Consider the following 21,559-nt stretch of genomic DNA (forward strand, 5'->3'; position numbering starts at 1 on the left):
ATTAATAAAAACAAATCATAGTTAAACATTAAAAGGAAAAAATTGTTTTTTTTTCTGGAGTAAATTAATAAAAACAAATAATAGTTAAACATTAAAAGGAAAAAATCGTTTTTTTTTCTGGAGTAAATTAATAAAAACAAATCATAGTTAAACATTAAAAGGAAAAATTGTTTTTTTTTTCTTTTAATGTTTTAAATTAATAAAAACAAATAATAGTTAAACATTAAAAGGAAAAAATTGTTTTTTTTTCTGGAGTAAATTAATAAAAACAAATCATAGTTAAACATTAAAAGGAAAAAATTGTTTTTTTTTCTGGAGTAAATTAATAAAAACAAATCATAGTTAAACATTAAAAGGAAAAATTGTTTTTTTTTCTGGGGTAAATTAATAAAAACAAATCATAGTTAAACATTAAAAGGAAAAATTGTTTTTTTTTTCTGGGGTAAATTAATAAAAACAAATCATAGTTAAACATTAAAAGGAAAAAATTGTTTTTTTTTCTGGAGTAAATTAATAAAAACAAATAATAGTTAAACATTAAAAGGAAAAAATTGTTTTTTTTTCTGGAGTAAATTAATAAAAACAAATAATAGTTAAACATTAAAAGGAAAAATTGTTTTTTTTTTCTTTTAATGTTTTAAATTAATAAAAACAAATCATAGTTAAACATTAAAAGGAAAAAATTGTTTTTTTTTTCTGGAGTAAATTAATAAAAACAAATCATAGTTAAACATTAAAAGGAAAAAATTGTTTTTTTTTTCTGGAGTAAATTAATAAAAACAAATAATAGTTAAACATTAAAAGGAAAAAATTGTTTTTTTTTCTGGAGTAAATTAATAAAAACAAATAATAGTTAAATATTAAAAGGAAAAAATTGTTTTTTTTTCTGGAGTAAATTAATAAAAACAAATAATAGTTAAACATTAAAAGGAAAAAATTGGGGTTTTTTTCTGGAGTAAATTAATAAAAACAAATAATAGTTAAACATTAAAAGGAAAAATTGTTTTTTTTTTCTTTTAATGTTTTAAATTAATAAAAACAAATAATAGTTAAACATTAAAAGAAAAAAATTGTTTTTTTTTCTGGAGTAAATTAATAAAAACAAATAATAGTTAAACATTAAAAGGAAAAATTGTTTTTTTTTTCTTTTAATGTTTTAAATTAATAAAAACAAATAATAGTTAAACATTAAAAGAAAAAAATTGTTTTTTTTTCTGGAGTAAATTAATAAAAACAAATAATAGTTAAACATTAAAAGGAAAAAATTGTTTTTTTTTTTCTGGAGTAAATTAATAAAAACAAATAATAGTTAAACATTAAAAGGAAAAATTTTTTTTTTTTTCTTTTAATGTTTTAAATTAATAAAAACAAATAATAGTTAAACATTAAAAGAAAAAAATTGTTTTTTTTTCTGGAGTAAATTAATAAAAACAAATAATAGTTAAACATTAAAAGGAAAAATTGTTTTTTTTTTCTTTTAATGTTTTAAATTAATAAAAACAAATAATAGTTAAACATTAAAAGAAAAAAATTGTTTTTTTTTCTGGAGTAAATTAATAAAAACAAATAATAGTTAAACATTAAAAGGAAAAAATTGTTTTTTTTTCTGGAGTAAATTAATAAAAACAAATAATAGTTAAATATTAAAAGGAAAAAATTGTTTGTTTTTTCTGGAGTAAATTAATAAAAACAAATAATAGTTAAACATTAAAAGGAAAAAATTGTTTTTTTTTCTGGAGTAAATTAATAAAAACAAATAATAGTTAAACATTAAAAGGAAAAATTGTTTTTTTTTTCTTTTAATGTTTTAAATTAATAAAAACAAATAATAGTTAAACATTAAAAGAAAAAAATTGTTTTTTTTTCTGGAGTAAATTAATAAAAACAAATAATAGTTAAACATTAAAAGGAAAAAATTGTTTTTTTTTACTTTTAATGTTTTAAATTAATAAAAACAAATAATAGTTAAACATTAAAAGAAAAAAATTGTTTTTTTTTCTGGAGTAAATTAATAAAAACAAATAATAGTTAAACATTAAAAGGAAAAAATTGTTTTTTTTTTCTGGAGTAAATTAATAAAAACAAATAATAGTTAAACATTAAAAGGAAAAATTGTTTTTTTTTTCTTTTAATGTTTTAAATTAATAAAAACAAATAATAGTTAAACATTAAAAGAAAAAAATTGTTTTTTTTTCTGGAGTAAATTAATAAAAACAAATAATAGTTAAACATTAAAAGGAAAAATTGTTTTTTTTTTCTTTTAATGTTTTAAATTAATAAAAACAAATAATAGTTAAACATTAAAAGAAAAAAATTGTTTTTTTTTCTGGAGTAAATTAATAAAAACAAATAATAGTTAAACATTAAAAGAAAAAAATTGTTTTTTTTTTCTGGAGTAAATTAATAAAAACAAATAATAGTTAAACATTAAAAGGAAAAAATTGTTTTTTTTTCTGGAGTAAATTAATAAAAACAAATAATAGTTAAACATTAAAAGGAAAAAATTGTTTTTTTTTCTGGAGTAAATTAATAAAAACAAATCATAGTTAAACATTAAAAGGAAAAATTGTTTTTTTTTTCTTTTAATGTTTTAAATTAATAAAAACAAATAATAGTTAAACATTAAAAGAAAAAAATTGTTTTTTTTTCTGGAGTAAATTAATAAAAACAAATAATAGTTAAACATTAAAAGGAAAAAATTGTTTTTTTTTTCTTTTAATGTTTTAAATTAATAAAAACAAATAATAAACAAACATTAAAAGGAAAAAATTGTTTTTTTTTTTCTTTTAATGTTTTAAATTAATAAAAACAAATAATAGACAAACATTAAAAGAAAAAACTGTTTATTTTTTTTAAATCATAAATATTTTTTTTTTTTTTTTATGTGTTTGTTTTTTGTTTCCGATTGACTATTTTCCATCTTCTTTGTTTCACATTCCAACTACTGTTCTCGTCTTGAATATTATTTCTACAACGTTTCGGTCAATGTAACCTCCAACCTTCTTCAGATGTATCTTGTTGAACTCGGGGAATCTTTCTGTCAAACTTGAAAATCTACACAAAAATTTTTAACGGAACCCTTTATTTAATTGACGGGGGTAGTACGCTCTTGTTTCATCAGCCACGACTGAATAGAAGTCCTAAGTAATTTGCAGTTGTATTTTTTCAGACGCCCACACTGAGGATTGAACTTTCAACCTTCAGAAGAATGTGTCTTTTACAACAGAATTTTTCCAGTTATTCTGACCACTGCAACACAGGTCCTTGTGAATTTGCCAGAAAGATTCCTGAAGTTGACAAGATACACCTGAAGAAGGTTGGAGGTTACATCGACCGAAACGTTATGAAAATGGCACTCAAGATGGGAACAATTTTCCGAAGAATCCAAGTAATTCAAATAGCCAATCCTCATCTCCAAAATGCAGAAACGTGATTATTTTTTTTTTCGTTATAGGTTTACAAAATGAAATCAAATCCTGGCAGGCGAAATACGAAGAGTCATCAACGCAACTCATTTCCGAACGTCAGAAATTACTTGATGCCCAACACAGCCAGTCGGAGAATTTCTACTTGCGACGTGAGAGAGATGAACTACGGGGGCAACTTTCTCAGTCACAAAAAGACATACAAGAACTGGAATCTCGCCAGCAAATTCAGCAGATCACGTTAGAGACAGACGAAATGACAAAGAAACTAATCGAAGACCGCAAGAAAAGTGAAGAACAACACCTTCGTGACGATTTGGACCACCTTCGTAAAGAACTTGGTACGGCCCAGGAGAAGGTGAAATCATACGGAGAACTTGAGGTGGAAGTGAAGCATCTGCAAGAGAAAGTAACTCGTCTGGAGGCCGCAGATGAAATGAAAAGCACCCCTCAACACGTGAATTCTTCCGAGGTGAGGTTGGACGAGAAGTTTAAACTTGAAGATGTGCAGAAAATTAGAGAAGACAAAGCAAAGGAGAAAAGCGGGAATGATAAAAACACCATGAGATTGCAATATGAGCAAATGCGAGAAGAGATGGACGTCATGTCCAAAGAGTTGACTGCTGCGCAGAAAGAGGTCCAGTGTCTGCGAGATCAAGTTGAAGCAAAAAATAAGGCTGCGTCAACACCGTTGCTTGAAACAAAAGTTGGAAGTAACCGTCTGTTGCGACGGGATAAGATACAAGCCGAAACCGCAAAGATGGAGGCGGAGTTTGCACTGAAGATAGCGCAGGAGGAAATCCGATCGTTGGCGAAAAAGCTGGAGAAATTCGAAAGGAAGGTCTCTACTGGAACTACCCGCAAACGGGACACAATTTTTGCACTGGAGGCGGCCAGGAAAGGAATCCTGAAACTCAAAGACGAGGTCGTGGAATCTGAAGCCAAGATTTCTGCAGCAAAATCCATGACGGATACTGACATGGCAGTAGAGTTGAAGAATCTTCAGAAGGAAAAGATGAAAATATCGAAACTTGAAGATGGTTCGTATTTTTGTGGATTATTTGTGGTATCATTTGTAATACTGTTATTGTTGTATATTGTTGTATTGTTATATATTGTTGTGTTGTTATTGTTGTATATTGTTGTATTGTTATTGTTATATATTGTTGTATTGTTATTGTTATATATTGTTGTATTGTTATTGTTGTTTGTTATTGTTATATATTGTTGTATTGTTATTGTTATATATTGTATTGTTATATATTGTTGTATTGTTATTGTTGTATTGTTATTGTTATATATTGTTGTATTGTTATTGTTATTATATATTGTTGTATATTGTTGTGTTGTTATTGTTATATATTGTTGTATTGTTATTGTTATATATTGTTGTGTTGTTATTGTTGTATATTGTTGTATTGTTATTGTTATATATTGTTGTATTGTTATTGTTATATTGTTATTGTTATATATTGTTGTGTTGTTATTGTTATATATTGTTGTATTGTTATTGTTATATATTGTATTGTTATTGCTATATATTGTTGTATTGTTATTGTTGTGTTGTTATTGTTATATATTGTTGTATTGTTATTGTTGTGTTGTTATTGTTATATATTGTTATTGTTATATATTGTTGTATTGTTATTGTTGTATTGTTATTGTTATTGTTATATATTGTATTATTGTTATATATTGTATTGTTATTGTTGTATTGTTATTGTTATTATATATTGTTGTATTGTTATTGTTGTATTTTTATTGTTATATATTGTTGTATTGTTATTGTTATATATTGTATTGTTATTGTTATTGTTATATATTGTTGTATTGTTATTGTTGTGTTGTTATTGTTATATATTGTTGTATTGTTATTGTTGTATATTGTTGTATTGTTATTGTTGTATTGTTATTGTTATATATTGTTGTATTGTTATTGTTATTATATATTGTTGTATATTGTTGTGTTGTTACTGTTATATATTGTTGTATTGTTATTGTTATATATTGTATTGTTATTGTTATATATTGTTGTATTGTTATTGTTGTGTTGTTATTGTTATATATTGTTGTGTTGTTATTGTTATATATTGTTGTATTGTTATTGTTATATATTATATTGTTATTGTTATATATTGTTGTATTGTTATTGTTGTGTTGTTATTGTTATATATTGTTGTATTGTTATATAATGTTGTATTGTTATTGTTATATATTGTTGTATTGTTATTGTTGTGTTGTTATTGTTATATATTGTTGTATTGTTATTGTTGTGTTGTTATTGTTATATATTGTATTGTTATTGTTATATATTGTTGTATTGTTATTGTTATATATTGTATTGTTATTGTTATATATTGTTGTATTGTTAGTGTTGTGTTGTTATTGTTATATATTGTTGTATTGTTATTGTTATATATTGTTGTATTCTTATTGTTATATATTGTATTGTTATTGTTATTATATATTGTTGTATATTGTTGTATTGTTATTGTTGGGTTGTTATTGTTATATATTGTTTTATTGTTATTGTTATATATTGTTGTATTGTTATTGTTATATATTGTATTGTTATTGTTATTATATATTGTTGTATATTGTTGTATTGTTATTGTTGTGTTGTTATTGTTATATATTGTTGTATTGTTATTGTTATATATTGTATTGCTATTGTTATTATATATTGTTGTATATTGTTGTATTGTTATTGTTGTGTTGTTATTGTTATATATTGTTGTATTGTTATTGTTATATATTGTTGTATTGTTATTGTTATATATTGTATTGTTATTGTTATTATATATTGTTGTATTGTTTTTGTTATTATATATTGTTATATATTGTTGTATTGTTATTGTTGTTTGTTATTGTTATATATTGTATTGTTATTGTTATATATTGTTGTATTGTTATTGTTATATATTGTATTGTTATTGTTATATATTGTATTGTTATTGTTATATATTGTTGTATTGTTATTGTTATATATTGTATTGTTATTGTTATATATTGTTGTGTTGTTATTGTTATATCTGTAATATTGTTATTGGTCCCCTGACAAAAGGAAGGGTGGACCTGTAAATTCACCCTTGTCCATTTGTCCGTCTCAATTATACCTTGGAATTTTAAAAAATTTTGCACAAACATTAAATATGATATTAGTAAAAAAGTAACAGAACAAATTTTCTGGGAAAACTCTGGTTGCCCCCCCCCCCTTCCTGTCGGGTTTCCTTTCGGGTTAAAATGGCTAAAATTGACACTTTTGTGCTTATCAAAAAAAATTGATGTCTTGGATTTTTATAAAACTTTCTGAAAAGTTGTAACTGATTTCTATATAATTTTGTTTGTCTTTACTTCACAATAACTCTTGGGTGGGGCACAGGGGCTCTTTTAGGGCTAATAAGCCCTAAAAGAGCCCCTGTGGCACAAACACTCCATTTTTGGAACTATTTTACCATATTTGTCCAAAATTTTCTGTGTATGTCTATTTAGCAGTTTTGCATGGTGCTGAACTCAAATTTAAATATGTTAAGGCCTTGGGGACTTTTGGGGCTAAATGGCAGGGGGTGGGGAGGGCAAATGCTGAACTTAGTCATTTTTTTTTATACCTTGTTCACTGCACTCACGGGAGACCATGCATGCTTCACTTGTTTCTCATATGTTTTTAAGTGTAGGGATATAAGGAGTCAGTTCCAGAAATGGCTGAAGCAGTTTACAATCTGAAAATCACTTTATTTCATATATACGAAGTACCTTTTTTTTTTTTTTTTTTTTTTACTTGGAGTTCACCACTTATCAAGGCCCAATGGCCACTCAGGGATAAGGGTTATTGTGTGTACAGTAATCAAAGGGATAGTGTAGCAATAGTATTGGAGAATTGGTAAGGTGTCATTACTTAGGGGGGGGCGGTTCATCAGGAATTTGTTTGTGTTGGACTTGAAGACATCCAGGTTGAAGTCGGGAGGGAAACAGGCAAGCGGAACAGAGTTCCACAGGCGTGCAGTTCTAAGAAAGAAGCTTTGTTCATGGTATCTACGTTTTGATTTAGGCACAGATATTTTTAATATGTTTCCAAACTTCTTTTCGCATGGCCACTTTTATTGATAGTACACACATGAAATTCTAGTCCCCTTCAAAGTAATCTCCTCCGGCTGCAATTCATTTATACTATTCCAATAACTTATTGAAGGTCCCATGGAAGTCCTCTTGTGTCAGCATGTCAATGACCCCCCGTCACAACCTCTTTCTCCTCCTTGATTTTCTCATAACTACAATCTCTAAGGTTTTCCTTGAGCTTAAGGAATAACCAAAAGTCACAGGGAGCAAGGTCTGAATAATAGGGAGGATGAGGAACTGTTTGGATGCCCATCTTGTTTATGACAATGTCTTTTGGATCTTTTCTGAACATCATCTTTTTATTTTCTTCATCAGTGTGACATCATATCGCACACGGCTTGGCATTTGCATAGAACCACCATACATGTGGCCACACTCTGTCACACTTATATATATATACATATTTTGAGTCCCTCTCTTTGGGTAGAGCACTGTCGTAAATAATCTCACCCGCTACTTAATTGGCTGAAAAATGCGAGGCTCGCTGTTTGTTTATGAATAAGCGGTTTGAGCACTATAAAAGTGGTGATCGAATGTTTGTGAAAAATAGACATTTGGCGAGGTTATTTGCGGGCACCGCTCCCGTGGGTCGATCAGTAAAACTACTGACTATCAATGCAAAGGTTCTAGGTTCAATCCTTGGCTTGGGAGTGGTGCTAATCTAGCGGCACTGATGAGTTGTGATACAACGAAACAGGACTGTATGTCGATGACTACAAATATATATGTATATATACAGATTTGTTGTTTAAACAATAATAATATGGTTAACTTAGCATCTCCATATTAGAGATCCTGTTTCTTAGAAAATTGACCTTTTTTTTTTTATATATTCATTTGGATGTAAATGAATAATTTTTTTTTTATTTATTTTTTACAACAGTAATCTACGGACATGCATGTTTAGGGGCCATACCCCTCTTCAGCATAGCATTACTATTACAAGGAATCGAACCCCAGACCTTATATATTACAGTTCGGCGTATAATCCATTATATATATATATATATATATATATATATATATTAAATTTGTCTTTACATAAGCAGTAGTTTGTTGCTACACAGTCATGAGCATGTTACGGTCTACTAGTATTTACTAATAGAGACCTCTTCAGCCAACAACCCTTATTTTCGAAAACGGAATTCTAAATGAAGAGCAAAAATTAACTTTTAGCAAAAGAAGGCTTTTTTTTTTTAACGGGTGGAGATTCAGCTTTGCGAAGAACAGGATTGAATTGGGTGCGAATTTGTTAGTTTATTTATTTTCATATTTGTTTATTTACTTATTTATCGGTGTCTTTGTTGGTGTTAAGGGTTAGAGTTTGTAGGGTTAGTGGGTTGAGTGCTCATGACCATGTAGCAACAAACTACTGCTTATGTAAAGACAAATTTAAAATGTAACTTGCTCTACTGCTGTATTGAGCACTCTTGTATAAACCTTGTTATATTTCACTGGTTACCCTACCTTTGAAAAATAGCAACCTCAAATTATATATATATATATATATATATATATATATATATATATATATATATATATATATATATATATTGATCTTGAGAGCATGGTGCAATGGGGAAAAAGGTGGCTGGTTAATTTTAATGCATTGAAAACCAAGTTTCTTTCCTTTCATCATAATTGCTCTGACCCCCATCACACCCCAAATTGAAATGAATGGCTCTCGTCTCAGGGAAGCACTATGTCTTGATAAGCTTCTTGGATTGTCCTTGATAAGCTTCTTGGACTGTCCTTCATTCCTGATCTAAAATGGAGCACAGGCATCAAATCTGTTCGTCTGAATTTAAAAGTTAAAATCCGCAAGAACTTGTCAACATGATATTTTGCGAAGAGCATCTGTTTAATAATAACTTATTGCTTCGCATTGTGAGCATAAATACGAAACGTTCAGTAATATGGATGAGATCTGAGAGAACTGGGTCCTAGATATGACCTTAAACTATATCCGATGGTGAGGCCCCAGCTTGCGGGCTTTGTGGAGTGTGGAGCCACCCTTTAACTGCCATTGTTCCCAGGTCCACTCTGATCCGGAGTGGTAGTACCTGTTAGGGTCCCAACTATGGGTTAAATAGAAACCGACTTAAAAAACAAATATACGCTATTAAAAACTTGTTCTTCAAAATCACTGGATTTGGCATTAAATAACCCAAAAGGGTTGATATGCCGTAAAACAAAAACAACCAACCAACTGAGAGAAATGGTTTCTGGGTCTGACCTTCACTGTTGATCTGAAATGGAACACATACATCAAATCTGTTGCCAAGATTGCTGGAAAAATGGTTGGATCACTCTACCGCTCCAGAAGGTATCTCACTGCCGATGCAATCCTCTCTCTGTATAAGAGTCAAGTACTCCCTAAAATGGAGCACTGTTGCGTAGGAGCTGCTCAGTGCACCCTAGTACGCGTTGAGAAAGTTCAAAAACGACTTCAAAACCTCGTAGGTGATTTAAAAAAAAATTTTTTTTATTACATTTTCACCCCAAACAAGGCACATTGCCACTTTAGTGTAGGAGGCTACTATCAGGGGCAGCAACTACTGGGGCACTATGCTGGGATTTGGGCAGCAAGATATCTGTTCACATTACACTTGAACTTCTGCATGTCAGTACAGTTAGGGAAGCAGGGACCTGGAATGGAATTCCAGAGTCTAGCGGTTCTGGGGAAGAAACTACTGGAGTAGAAAGATCTTTTACATCTAGGGATCTCTACTGTGTAGGGATGGGATTTAGCTGCCTGTCGGGTTTGTCGAAGCTGTCTACATCGTGGGGGCACAAGTGCCTGCAGTTCGTCAGAGCATTCAATATTAAAATAATTGTAGAACAGGCAGAGGGATGCAACGTTTCATCGATGGAACAGATGCTGAAGCTTAGATGTCAGTCCAGGGCCTATCAGATTGGCGACTCTCTTTTGAACCTTGTCTACGAGCGAGAGACTAGTAGCAGATGCACCAGCTCTTTTCTCTTCCCTACAACCTCTTTCCCACAGAAGAGATGTTGCGAGCATGTCTCTGCTCTATCGTTATTTTCATGGCAAGTGCTCAATTGCCCCCCCCCCGTCAAACTTTCACAAAAAACACTCAACTAGCTACAACCACTATATATGATTTCCCCATCTCTCTAACTTTGCCTAAATCTAAATGCAGATTCCATGAACAAAGCTTCTTTCGTAGAAATGTTCTTTCCGTCGTCCTGCATCCTGGTTGAATATAACACATCATAGCCTTCAAGTCCAATGTAAACAAATTCTTGTTGGGCCATCCCCATAAATAATCAAATTCTACTCAATTTACACCATTAACGATTACTGCACTACTATCTTACATTCATTAACCCTTATCCTCGAATGGCCTTTGGGCCTTGATAAGTGGTGACTTATAAAAAAAAAATATGCATTACATTCCATGACGTTACGCTCATGCCATGGCTTACAATGCTGACATAACATTAACCTGACACATTCGCATTCAATATCCGTTCGTCTTCTGGCTTAGTCATTTAGTGCAGCACCAGTGACCATGTTACATTTTCTTTTGGCCGTAATTTCTCATCAGTCTTGCTAGACAAATAAAACTTCTTTTATGAAGGAAAGATATAAGGAGACATTTGCTGAGTTTTCTTCAAAGCTTTCTTTTTATTTTACAAGGAAGTGACCACTTATCAAGGCCGAGAGGCCATTTGAGGATAAGGGTTAATAAGTGTACGGAATTCATTAAGACAACAGTGTAGTAACTGTTATGAGTTGAAATTGGGTAGAACGTGATTATTTAAGGAGATGGCTCAACAGGAAATTGTTCACATCGGGCTTAAAGATAACCATGTTGTAGTCAGCTGGAAAGCAGGTCAGCAGAACAGAATTCCACAGGTGGGCAATTCTATGAAAGAGACTTTGTTCATGGAATTTGCATTTAGATTTATGCACAAATAGAAAATGGAGGAAACTGTTGATAGTGGTTGTAGCTAGTCGAGTGTTTTTATGAAAGTTTGGCATAGATCGGAGCTCTTCTTTTTTTTTTCAACCTAGATGCATATCATTCTGTGACGTCACGCTCACATCATAGCTTAATGTAGATGAATCAGCAATATACGTACACGTACACGTCCTGTTGAACCATTTAAAGTCAAAATTACTTTTTAATGTTGGTCATGTTAAAATCAAGGTACGTGACTCTGTATTTGTCCATATATGATTTGAACAAAAAATGTATAGTTTGGAAAGCAAATACCATTAGTTCGGGTGATTCTGGCTATTTGAGTCATTGAAATAAAAATGCGAAAATAATACCGCAGTAAATATTTGCTGCGGCACTACAATGTGTCTGTGGCCTTCGGGTCAAGATCAAAGTGTAGTATCTGTTCTTCAGATGCTACACTTCAATTTCTTGTTCTCTGTCAGTGGAGGAGAAATCCTTCACGACTGAGACAATTTTTATTTTTGTTCCTTTTCTCCACGTTAAAAAACGACCCTGGTGTCTAACTCTGTCCCGTGGGGAGGCATTGTAAATAGGAAAATTATGAAATCATAATATGACCTGGAAATTATGTATAAAATGCAGAGAATCGTATATTAGTTATGCAGCATTATCATTATTTTTTTAATGGTTCAAAGTCACCTCTCGTGGGCAGTCGCCTCAACTTTTGATATTTGCTTTACAAAATATACTTTTTCTCTTCCTATTTACTTGCCTCTCCACGAGGGAAGAGTTAGACACAAAGTAGATTTTTAATGTGGGGAAAATCCATGATTTGAACAAAAATGTATAGTTTGGAAAGCAAATACTGTAAGTTGGAGTGACTTGGAGCCATTAAAAAATAATAATAATACGTAAATGATATATGATCTCTGTATTTTAAACATAATTTACAGGTTTTATTACGATTTCATAATTTTATAGACACAATGAAGAAAAAAAAATAAAATTAAAAAAAATAAAAATACGTAAATAACTCCGCAGTAAATATTTGCTGCTGCACTACAATGTGTCTGTAAAATAATGAAATCATAATAAAATCTGGAAATTGTTTTAAAATGCAAATCATCATATATTATGCATTATCATTTTTTATTATTTTTTTAATTATTTTTTTATTTTTTTAATTATTTTATTAATTATTTTATTAATTATTTTTTTTAATTATTCTTTAAAATTATTTTTTAATTATTTTTTTAAATTATTTTATTAATTATTTTTTTAATTATTTTTAAATTATTTTATTAATTATTTTTTTAATTATTTTTTAAATTATTTTTTTATTATTTTTTAAATTATTTTATTAATTATTTAAAAAAATTTTGTTTAATTATTTTTTTTATTATTTTATTAATTTTTTTTTAAATTATTTTTTAAATTATTTTTAAATTATTTTTTTAATTATTTTTTAAAATTATTTTTTTAATTATTTTTTTAATTATTTTTTTAATTATTTTTTACATTATTTTTTTTTTGGACTATTGTCCTCATCTTCTACTTGTTGTTTTCACAACGTTTCGGCCAATTACTCCTCTGGCCTTCGTCAGGTGGTTAACCGTGACGGGATAGGAATGTCAAATCCACCAACTACATTCACAGCAATTGCTGCCTTTCATAGCTGTGGGCCCATGGCGCAGTGGATAGAGATGCAGAATATCTGTGATTCCAGGTGAGCATTGTCTGAAGGTAGCAGTTTCAATCCCACCCAAAGACGGTCAAAGGATTAATTAGCCAAACTGTGGTGAGATGACAAGCAACTACGAAAGGCAGTAATTGCTGTGGATGTAGTTGGAAGATTCAACCACCTGCCGAAGACCAGAGGAATAATTAGCCGAAATGCTGTGAAACAACAACTAAGAAAGATGAGGATGATAGTAAAAAAAAAAAAAAAATTATGCAAATTACTCATATATATATATATATATATATATAAAAGCGAAAATGTGTGTATGTATGTATGTGTGTTTGTCTGTCTCGCAAAAACTTTCGACAGAGGCGACGGATTTTCACGAGATTGATATCATTTTGAAGCCCGACATCTAGGACGACAAATATCGAAAAATTGGCCCAATCAATATTCCTTACTAATAATTTAATATGAATAATAATTTAAAAAGCATTAAAAAAAATATCAATATTCCAAATCGTCGCACGTCTTTTTATTTTTCTCTTTTTTCATTTCAATCTTTGTCTATATATATTTCACCTCATGACGTCACGCTTACGTCACCTCTTAAATACTTAGGTGACATTAGCTTGGCACGTGGGTCGTCAATATGCATACATGTCCTGATTTGGTTATTTAATGACAGAGCGACTATGTTATAATTCCATATAATCATTGATGACCGTTTGTTTTTTCAAAATTTTATCGTTTGAAAAAAAATCAATATTTTGTAAATAGAAATTTTGAAATATCAATATTTTGCAAATAAAATTTTTTAAAAAATCAACATTTTGCAAATAGAAATTTAAAAAAAATCAATATTTTGCAAATAAAAATTTTTAAAAATCAATATTTTGTAAATAAAAATGTTAAAATATCAATATTTTGCAAATAAAAATTTTAAAAAATCAATATTTTGTAAATAAAAATTTTTAAAAAATCAATATTTTGTAAATAAAAAATTTAAAAAAATCAATATTCTATAAATAAAAATTTTTTAAAATCAATATTTTGCAAATAAAATTTAAAAAAAAAATCAATATTTTGCAAATAAAAATTTAAAAAATCAATATTTTGTAAATGGAAATAAAAAAAATCATATTTAAATAATCTTAAATTTTGTATTAAAATTTCCTTCAATCTCTTTTTTTTAAGATTAAATAAATCTGATTCCTCCAAACTGCTACTAATCTATATAATTATAAAACTCTGTGGACCATACATACTACCAGTCCGACATTTTATATTTTAAAATCGGGGATTTTAAGGAAAGCAAGAGAGATAAGTCAATTTGTCATACTGAATTGGTCACACAACTCTTCAATATTAAAACATACGATAAAACTCGATAAATTCTATTTTTACTTGTAATTATTTTTCTACTGGATCATTTTTCATAATTCTTGGAGTTTATACTAATTTCGACATTGATAGGTAAGTACGTAATAATGTTTTCACTTGAAATGCGTTTATTCTGCAAAAGCACAGTGAACTTTCTTTTCTTTTTTTTCAGATCTTGAAAAAAAGAAATCGGCGATTAACGTTTTAAAAGACATGCTAAAAGATCAAGAGACTATCATGATTGAGTTTGAAAAGGCTCTGAACGAGAAAGATGAAAATATCAAGAACTTGAAAGCTGGTAAGTACCATCAGCATCCTAGCTGACGACTCCTACCCCCTCCCCGTGTTATCCGGGATGCACTGATGTTATTTTATTTTTTTGTGTTTGCACATTTTTAAACTTGTGTTTCTGAATTTTTTTTAGATAATTTTGATTGTTTAGATCAGGGTTTCCCAACCTTTTTCAGCAAACGCCCCACCCCCTAAAACACTCAGATACCTACTTCCGCCCTCCTCCTACATCAAAGGGTCTTGGATATGACCTTAAACTATATCCAGTGCTGAGGCCCCAGCTTGCGGGCTTCGGGGAGTGTGGAGCCACCTTTTAATTGCCATAAGTCGACCTCCAAAAAATAACCTTAACATCGTCTTCCAGAAATTCAACTTATTCAGAAGTATATACGATATATGCTCTGAAAGTGTAAACCCAATTTTATTGAGTTTTATTAATTGTGGCAATTTCAAAACACTTTATTGAATATATACATTGTAAGTATAGATTTTCTTTTACAATTGTGTGCGTGTGTGTGTATGTGTGTATATATATATATATATATATATATATATTATATGTTAGTGTTGGGACGATTAATCGGAATCGGGAATCCAAAAAATCGGAAGATTTGAGGGTATCGGAATTGAAAAATTGGTTCCTGTTTTCCAATGCCAAAAACGATTCTTTTAATTGTCTTTTTTATTTGATTTTGTTTAAAGCAGAATCTTCCATTGCTGGGAATATCGATAAAATAATAAATATTTATTGATTTTAAATTACCAATAAAACTAAAATTGATAGATCACCTTCCACAGGTGTATTTTTACGTTTACGAAAATATCTGCATATTTAACATTTGTGTTTTGTATGAAAATCGGGGAAAATAACAATCTTATAGTAATTAGAGATTTATAAAGAATCGGAATCGGGAATTTAGCACGGAATCAGTAATTGGATCGGAATCAGGAAAAATATTGAAATCGTCCAATCACTAATATATACATATATATATATATATATATATATATATATATATGAATAAAGATTTAAAACTAAAAATATATTTTACATTAATTCATTGTTTGACAGTATACTCAAATTAGATATATTTAAATTTCCTTAATCTGCGGAGTTTCTTTATATATATATATATATATATATATATATATATATATATATATATATATGATATTGGCTTTTGTTTACTTTTATTTTATACTGTTAACTGAAGTTTTACTTTTTTAAATGTTTTTTTTTTAAAGAATTAAGTGAATCGAAAAGTCAACACGAGAAGGAAAAAGAAAGTGTAACCACCATGACACGTCCGAGCCTTGAGAAGGAGCAGCTGAAGACTGTAGTTTCAAATCAAACCGAAACAATCCAGGTTTTGTCGCAGAGGAAAGCTGAACAAGAATTAAACTGTGGGACGATTCGCAGCGAACTGCAGGACTTGAAACTGTCGTTGTCAAGTAAGTGATATTATTATGGACGTCTCTCTCCCACCCCCAAAAAAATGTTAGGAATTTGAAAAAAAAAAAAAGAAGTCAAAACTATAACCAAAAAAGAAAAAAGAGGAAATAGGTTTCTCAATACAACAAAGTTTATAGGAAGTTGGGTTAGTAGAAAGACAATGGAGAGGAAGTTGTTCACCAAGGCACACAAAAGAAAGTTGAAATAGGATTGTTAATCAAGGTGTGGCAGTGTTTTGAAAATAGGACAGGACAATAAAGAGCAATATATTTAGATTTAGTCTACAGAAGGTTTTAGGGAGTGACAATGAAGTATATTTGTGCGAAATATATTAACCTTCATCTGATGGGTTTAAAGTTTATATGCAAAATTCCAAAATTTAACCGTTTAAAGACCAAACGACGAATGCAAAATAATAATTCAATAAACAAACATATTTTTACTTATTAAAATAAATTCGATATTTCAATTCGTTGTGGCACAATGACGTAGCCCCTTTTGAGGGAGCTGGGGGCTTCTACATTAATGAACCTTGTGCTTAACTTGATCTGCACTTGTGCGGTGCAAATGTGTGAAACAGGTGTTTGTGATTTTGAAAATGTTCTGCTATGACTTAAGCCAAGAATGACATTTTGTTTATAATATTGAACCAAGGCAAAGCGATATAAGACCTTAGAATGTCAAAGGTAAAATCCGGAGAGCTCGTCAACGAGGAATTCGAAAACAAAACAATGTTTAACCTGTATGAATATATCTTCTCTCTTTTTATGTCTCTCTCTCTCGTTCTCTCTCTCTCTCTCTTTCACACCCCTTCTCTCTCTTTCAATGAAGATAGAGAGAATTAAATATAATTTCATTGTTTTAAACAGTTGAAGCTTGCACCCCATACGCGCAGGATATTGTAGTTTGGTGTGCACGCAATGGGTCGACTAAATATGCTTCCTACTTGTTAACTGTTAAATAAATTATATATTTTTATAAAAATGCATTTGTTTGCTATTTTTGTACAAGTGTTCGATTTCAGCCTGCAGTTCCTCCCATTAATGCAATGATGGAAATGTGCCTGTAATGACGCAATGAACACACAAGAAGTGACCCATCCCAGCTAGTTATAGCCGACGACATATCGACCCGTTTTTGTTGATGTTTCCAACATGTACTTATCGTTAGATATCGTTGGATATCGTTTATTCCCCGGGGAGCTGGTTGCGTTCCCAGGACGTTCCTCAACCAAGTAACCCTCCCGGGGAAGCGATAGTATCATATCGTAACAGAATATTCATCAGGAGATACAAGTTGTTTTTTTTTTCTGTTTTTCTTTTTACGTACCATGGAGGTAGTAATGCTTGGTACATTTTCTTTCAGATCTTGAAGTATAAGGTCTAAATGTCGGATCTAGTAGAAAACACTGGTCGAGCGTGTTTGTGTTAAGTAATAGGAAGTTTACTGTTTATAATAAACACTAATATATATATATATATATATATATAAACTTATTAGTGGTACAAAAAATGTATAACGCTTTTAAAATAATATAAGAACAAACCCTAGGGGCCCCTTTCACCAATACTCATCAGGAGTTAATCGTTGGTTGAAAGATACAAAAGACAAATCAAATTAACGTAAATGCTCAGATATATACGGGTAAAAAAAGAAAAGGGGGGGGGAAGAAAAGGCGAATGAGAATTCGTATGAAATATATATATATATATATATATATACAATAAAATAAAATTAAAAAATATGTACGATTAAGATGGAACGGTTATGAGAACGATTAAGATATATCTCCAAGTACGTCCAATGATCTAACGAACTCCTTTTGTCGGCAAAGCGACGGCTTACGTAAAAGAATTGAGGCTCCAAAATCTTCAAATGATTTTGAGTGTCAGCCTGGTGCAAAACTCTAAACCAATCTATTTTATAGCCACTGGCACAAGCTGGATTTTCAATTAAATGCTGGCCAAGGGCAGATTACAAAGCAGAAGGGCATAGACGACGTGGCTTGCCTAGTCTAATTTCTGTCGGTATATGTTGATAATCCGTGTCTGCAAATTCAAGGAGATTTAAACCACATAGCCAGCAGCGCACTGGCAATTAAATTCATGAATAACATTACTTTGAACACAAAATACGGTCTGTTCCTTTTTATTTCTCTATTTTGTCGGAATACTATTTCTATTATTTTCATCATATATATATATATATATATACACACACATGAAAAATTTGCTATCTTGTACTTTAAAGAACCCCAACATCTATTAAACTGTAGAAGAGAAATAGCAAATAACTGTGTTCACAAAATGAAATTTACTCTAGGATAGCGATACAACAAAAACAATAGAAAATAAACAAATAAATTAAATAAACATGAATATACATAAACGATCACACATATATGTGTGTATGTATATATATATATATATATATGTATATATATGTGCATATATGTATGTACACACACACATATATATATATATATAACTAGGGAAAATGCAGACATTACACCGGAATACGACAGATGGGAAACAATTTGTTACAGACTTAATAACTAGTCTGCCAAAACACTGACCAGCAACTCCAATCCAAGGTAGTTTTAAATAAACAGGACACTTAGATGGACTCAAGGCTATAGGAGAATTATATTTTTCCACTTGATTATTAATGTTATAATTAATTACATTCTCCGGATAACCATTACGCATGAAAATATCTTTGACAGTATTCTACCGCAGTTGCAGAAAGGTTTACAAGGGTGAAACATGCCGCCCCCTTAAAGTAAGGGTGGAAGAACACCAAAAAGCAGTAACTAAAGGGGAGACAGAAAAATCGGGTATAGCCAACCATGTCTGGATGGAGAGGGGGGATCATCGCCCCCTATGGGATGAAGTAAAAATAATAAACAGACAGACGAACTGAAAAGTGAGAAAACTTAAAGAAACAGCTCACATGCTCGGACATAACAACCTACTGAGCAAACCAAGCATAGAGCTGAATGCAATTTGGACACCTCTGATAGAGAGAGAAAACCTTGAATAACAACATAGGTTTAACATTAACAAAAACAACTAAGAATTGTCCTAGTGGTCCTAGACGTTGTATCAAAGTTTACAGTCACCCAAAGGTGCTGAGTTCAATCCTGAACGAAGGCAGTGAAAAAGTAACATTCAAAACAGAGAATCAGCAACTATGCCCCAAAGCCTAACTGGAGTCCGAACACGGTACCCCCGTAATAATAATAAAGGGTTGGGTTCGAGACGTTTGAGACAAACGGTCCCCCAGTTCGATACAAAACACCTGACGAAGGCCGGAGGGCAAAACGGCCGAAACGTTGTGACAATAACAACCAAGATGAGGAAGTCAGTCCGACAATCTCAATCAATGAAAACACCTCATCTCAAAAATATAGACAATTAGTATTCAATTTGTGTTCAAGTTTGTTCAAAGAACAAATTCTAAGGGCTCTATACACTAAATTCTTAATAAGCCTTATTTTTTTTCTAGAGTTGGGCACAAATGAGTGCCAATTCATATAAAGACCGGTGAAGGTCAGTTTGCGATAAACTGTAGTAAGAAAGGAATTCTTACTGCGTTCAATCAAGACATCTAGGAAATGTAAACAACCTTCATTCTTTTTCTCAATAGTAAATGATAATGCTGTGTGGAGAGAACTGAGATTATCGAAGAGAATTGTTGCTTCACTCTCAGAAGCAAAGTCTGCAAAATTGTCATCGACGTATCTAAAATATATTGAAGGCTTCAATATATTACTAAACAGTGTCGACTCATAGAAGCTTTTTTTTTTTTTTTTTTTTTTTACAAGGTGGTCACCACTTATCAAGGCCCGGAAGCCACTCAGGGATAAGAGTTATTGTAAGTACAATACATTAGTGTGGATATTTAATTCCATCCAAATTTCCGAGTTTGACAAAAAAACATTCCCAAGTTCGACACGATACACCTGAAGAAGGTCTGAGGTTACATCAACCGAAATGTTGTGAAAATTACACTAAAAGATGAGAATGGTAATCCAAAAAATCCAAATAATATGAATAACCAATCTTCATCTCAAAAATTCAGAAACGTGAAATTTCTTTCTTCGGAAGAATTTTTACTCCACCTTTATGCTATCATTACCTGAAAACAAGAAACTTTTTAATTACAAGCAAATTGCAAAAATATCTTTTAGAAATTTTAGTTTACACAAACGTTTATGTAGTAGCTCAATAGTAGATAATATAGGACCAAGGGGGCTTCCCATATGAATCCCGTCGATCTGACTGTACATAAAGTTATCAAAGCTGAATTCCACTGACTTAGTACAGATGAACATGAGTTCAACAAATTTATTCTTAGGGAAAAGTAGGGGAGTTTGATTGCTATTATAAAGTGAGTCGGCACAAATACGAATGGTCTCCCGAAGTGGGACATTGGTAAATTGGCTGGAAATTTTATGAAGGTTACGAAAGTTACGCCATATTTAAATGCAAAGATGTTGTAACTAAAAGTGAAGATTTTCGTAGCTTTTTCTTATAAATCATGTCATTTATTGCAGTTATTACGTCTGAGAGGGATTCACTCCGAAAACGTCTGCATCTTGCGGAAACCAGGGCAACAAGTCCATGTAAATGCAACAGCAGCAGTAACGGAAACGGAATGATCACAACACAACCGGGAGACATTGACGTAAGTAAACACTTATATATTACTAACATGGATACCCGGTGTTGCCCAGGTCAACATAAAGTTCCGTTTGGACACATCCATTATACAAAGGATATTGAGCACTTTTTCATTATTATATGTCAACTCGATCGTGGGCAACGCCGATATCTCCACAATAATTTAAAAAATAAAAAATGTAATTGCCCCCCAAAAAATAAATACGTAACAACCTCCCCACCATATATTTTGGCAGAAGGGATATGAAGAGAAGCTATTCTCTGGATATTGAGCACTTTTTTTGCCTGTGCTCTGGACTCCTCCCTTCCCGCAAATAAAAAATAAATGAATTGAAATAACTTTTCTTACAATTAAAATAGCAGGGAGTGCCTGATCGCAAAAAAAAAAAAAATGAACGGCGTTGTCTGGGCTTGACCGCGAAACACAAAATAGGGAAGAAGGCAAAAACCGACAGACAAACGCTTTTGTCCGCATGACCACGAGTGCTGATGATGTCATGACATTTTTTAACAAACAAACTTTCTTTCCAAGAGCTTCACATCTATGGAACAAGTTATCTAGGGATTAATTCCCTTCAGATTACGACATGGTT

General features: G+C 30.6%; 1 protein-coding gene across 1 annotated transcript in view; it reads left to right on the plus strand.

Annotated features, from left to right (window-relative positions):
- Positions 1-21,559, plus strand: part of LOC145269849 (uncharacterized) — a 169,739-nt gene that overhangs the window by 121,599 nt on the left and 26,581 nt on the right. The window contains exons 21-24 of the mRNA XM_080125576.1: positions 3,455-4,465; positions 14,710-14,835; positions 16,074-16,280; positions 20,840-20,970. Coding sequence (XP_079981702.1) covers positions 3,455-4,465; positions 14,710-14,835; positions 16,074-16,280; positions 20,840-20,970 — 1,475 coding nt within the window. The remainder of the gene's footprint in view (positions 1-3,454; positions 4,466-14,709; positions 14,836-16,073; positions 16,281-20,839; positions 20,971-21,559) is intronic.

Source organism: Euprymna scolopes, chromosome 45 (genome assembly GCF_053919585.1).
Source record: "Euprymna scolopes isolate OS-2025 chromosome 45, ASM5391958v1, whole genome shotgun sequence".
Classification (NCBI taxonomy): Eukaryota; Metazoa; Mollusca; class Cephalopoda; order Sepiida; family Sepiolidae; genus Euprymna; species Euprymna scolopes.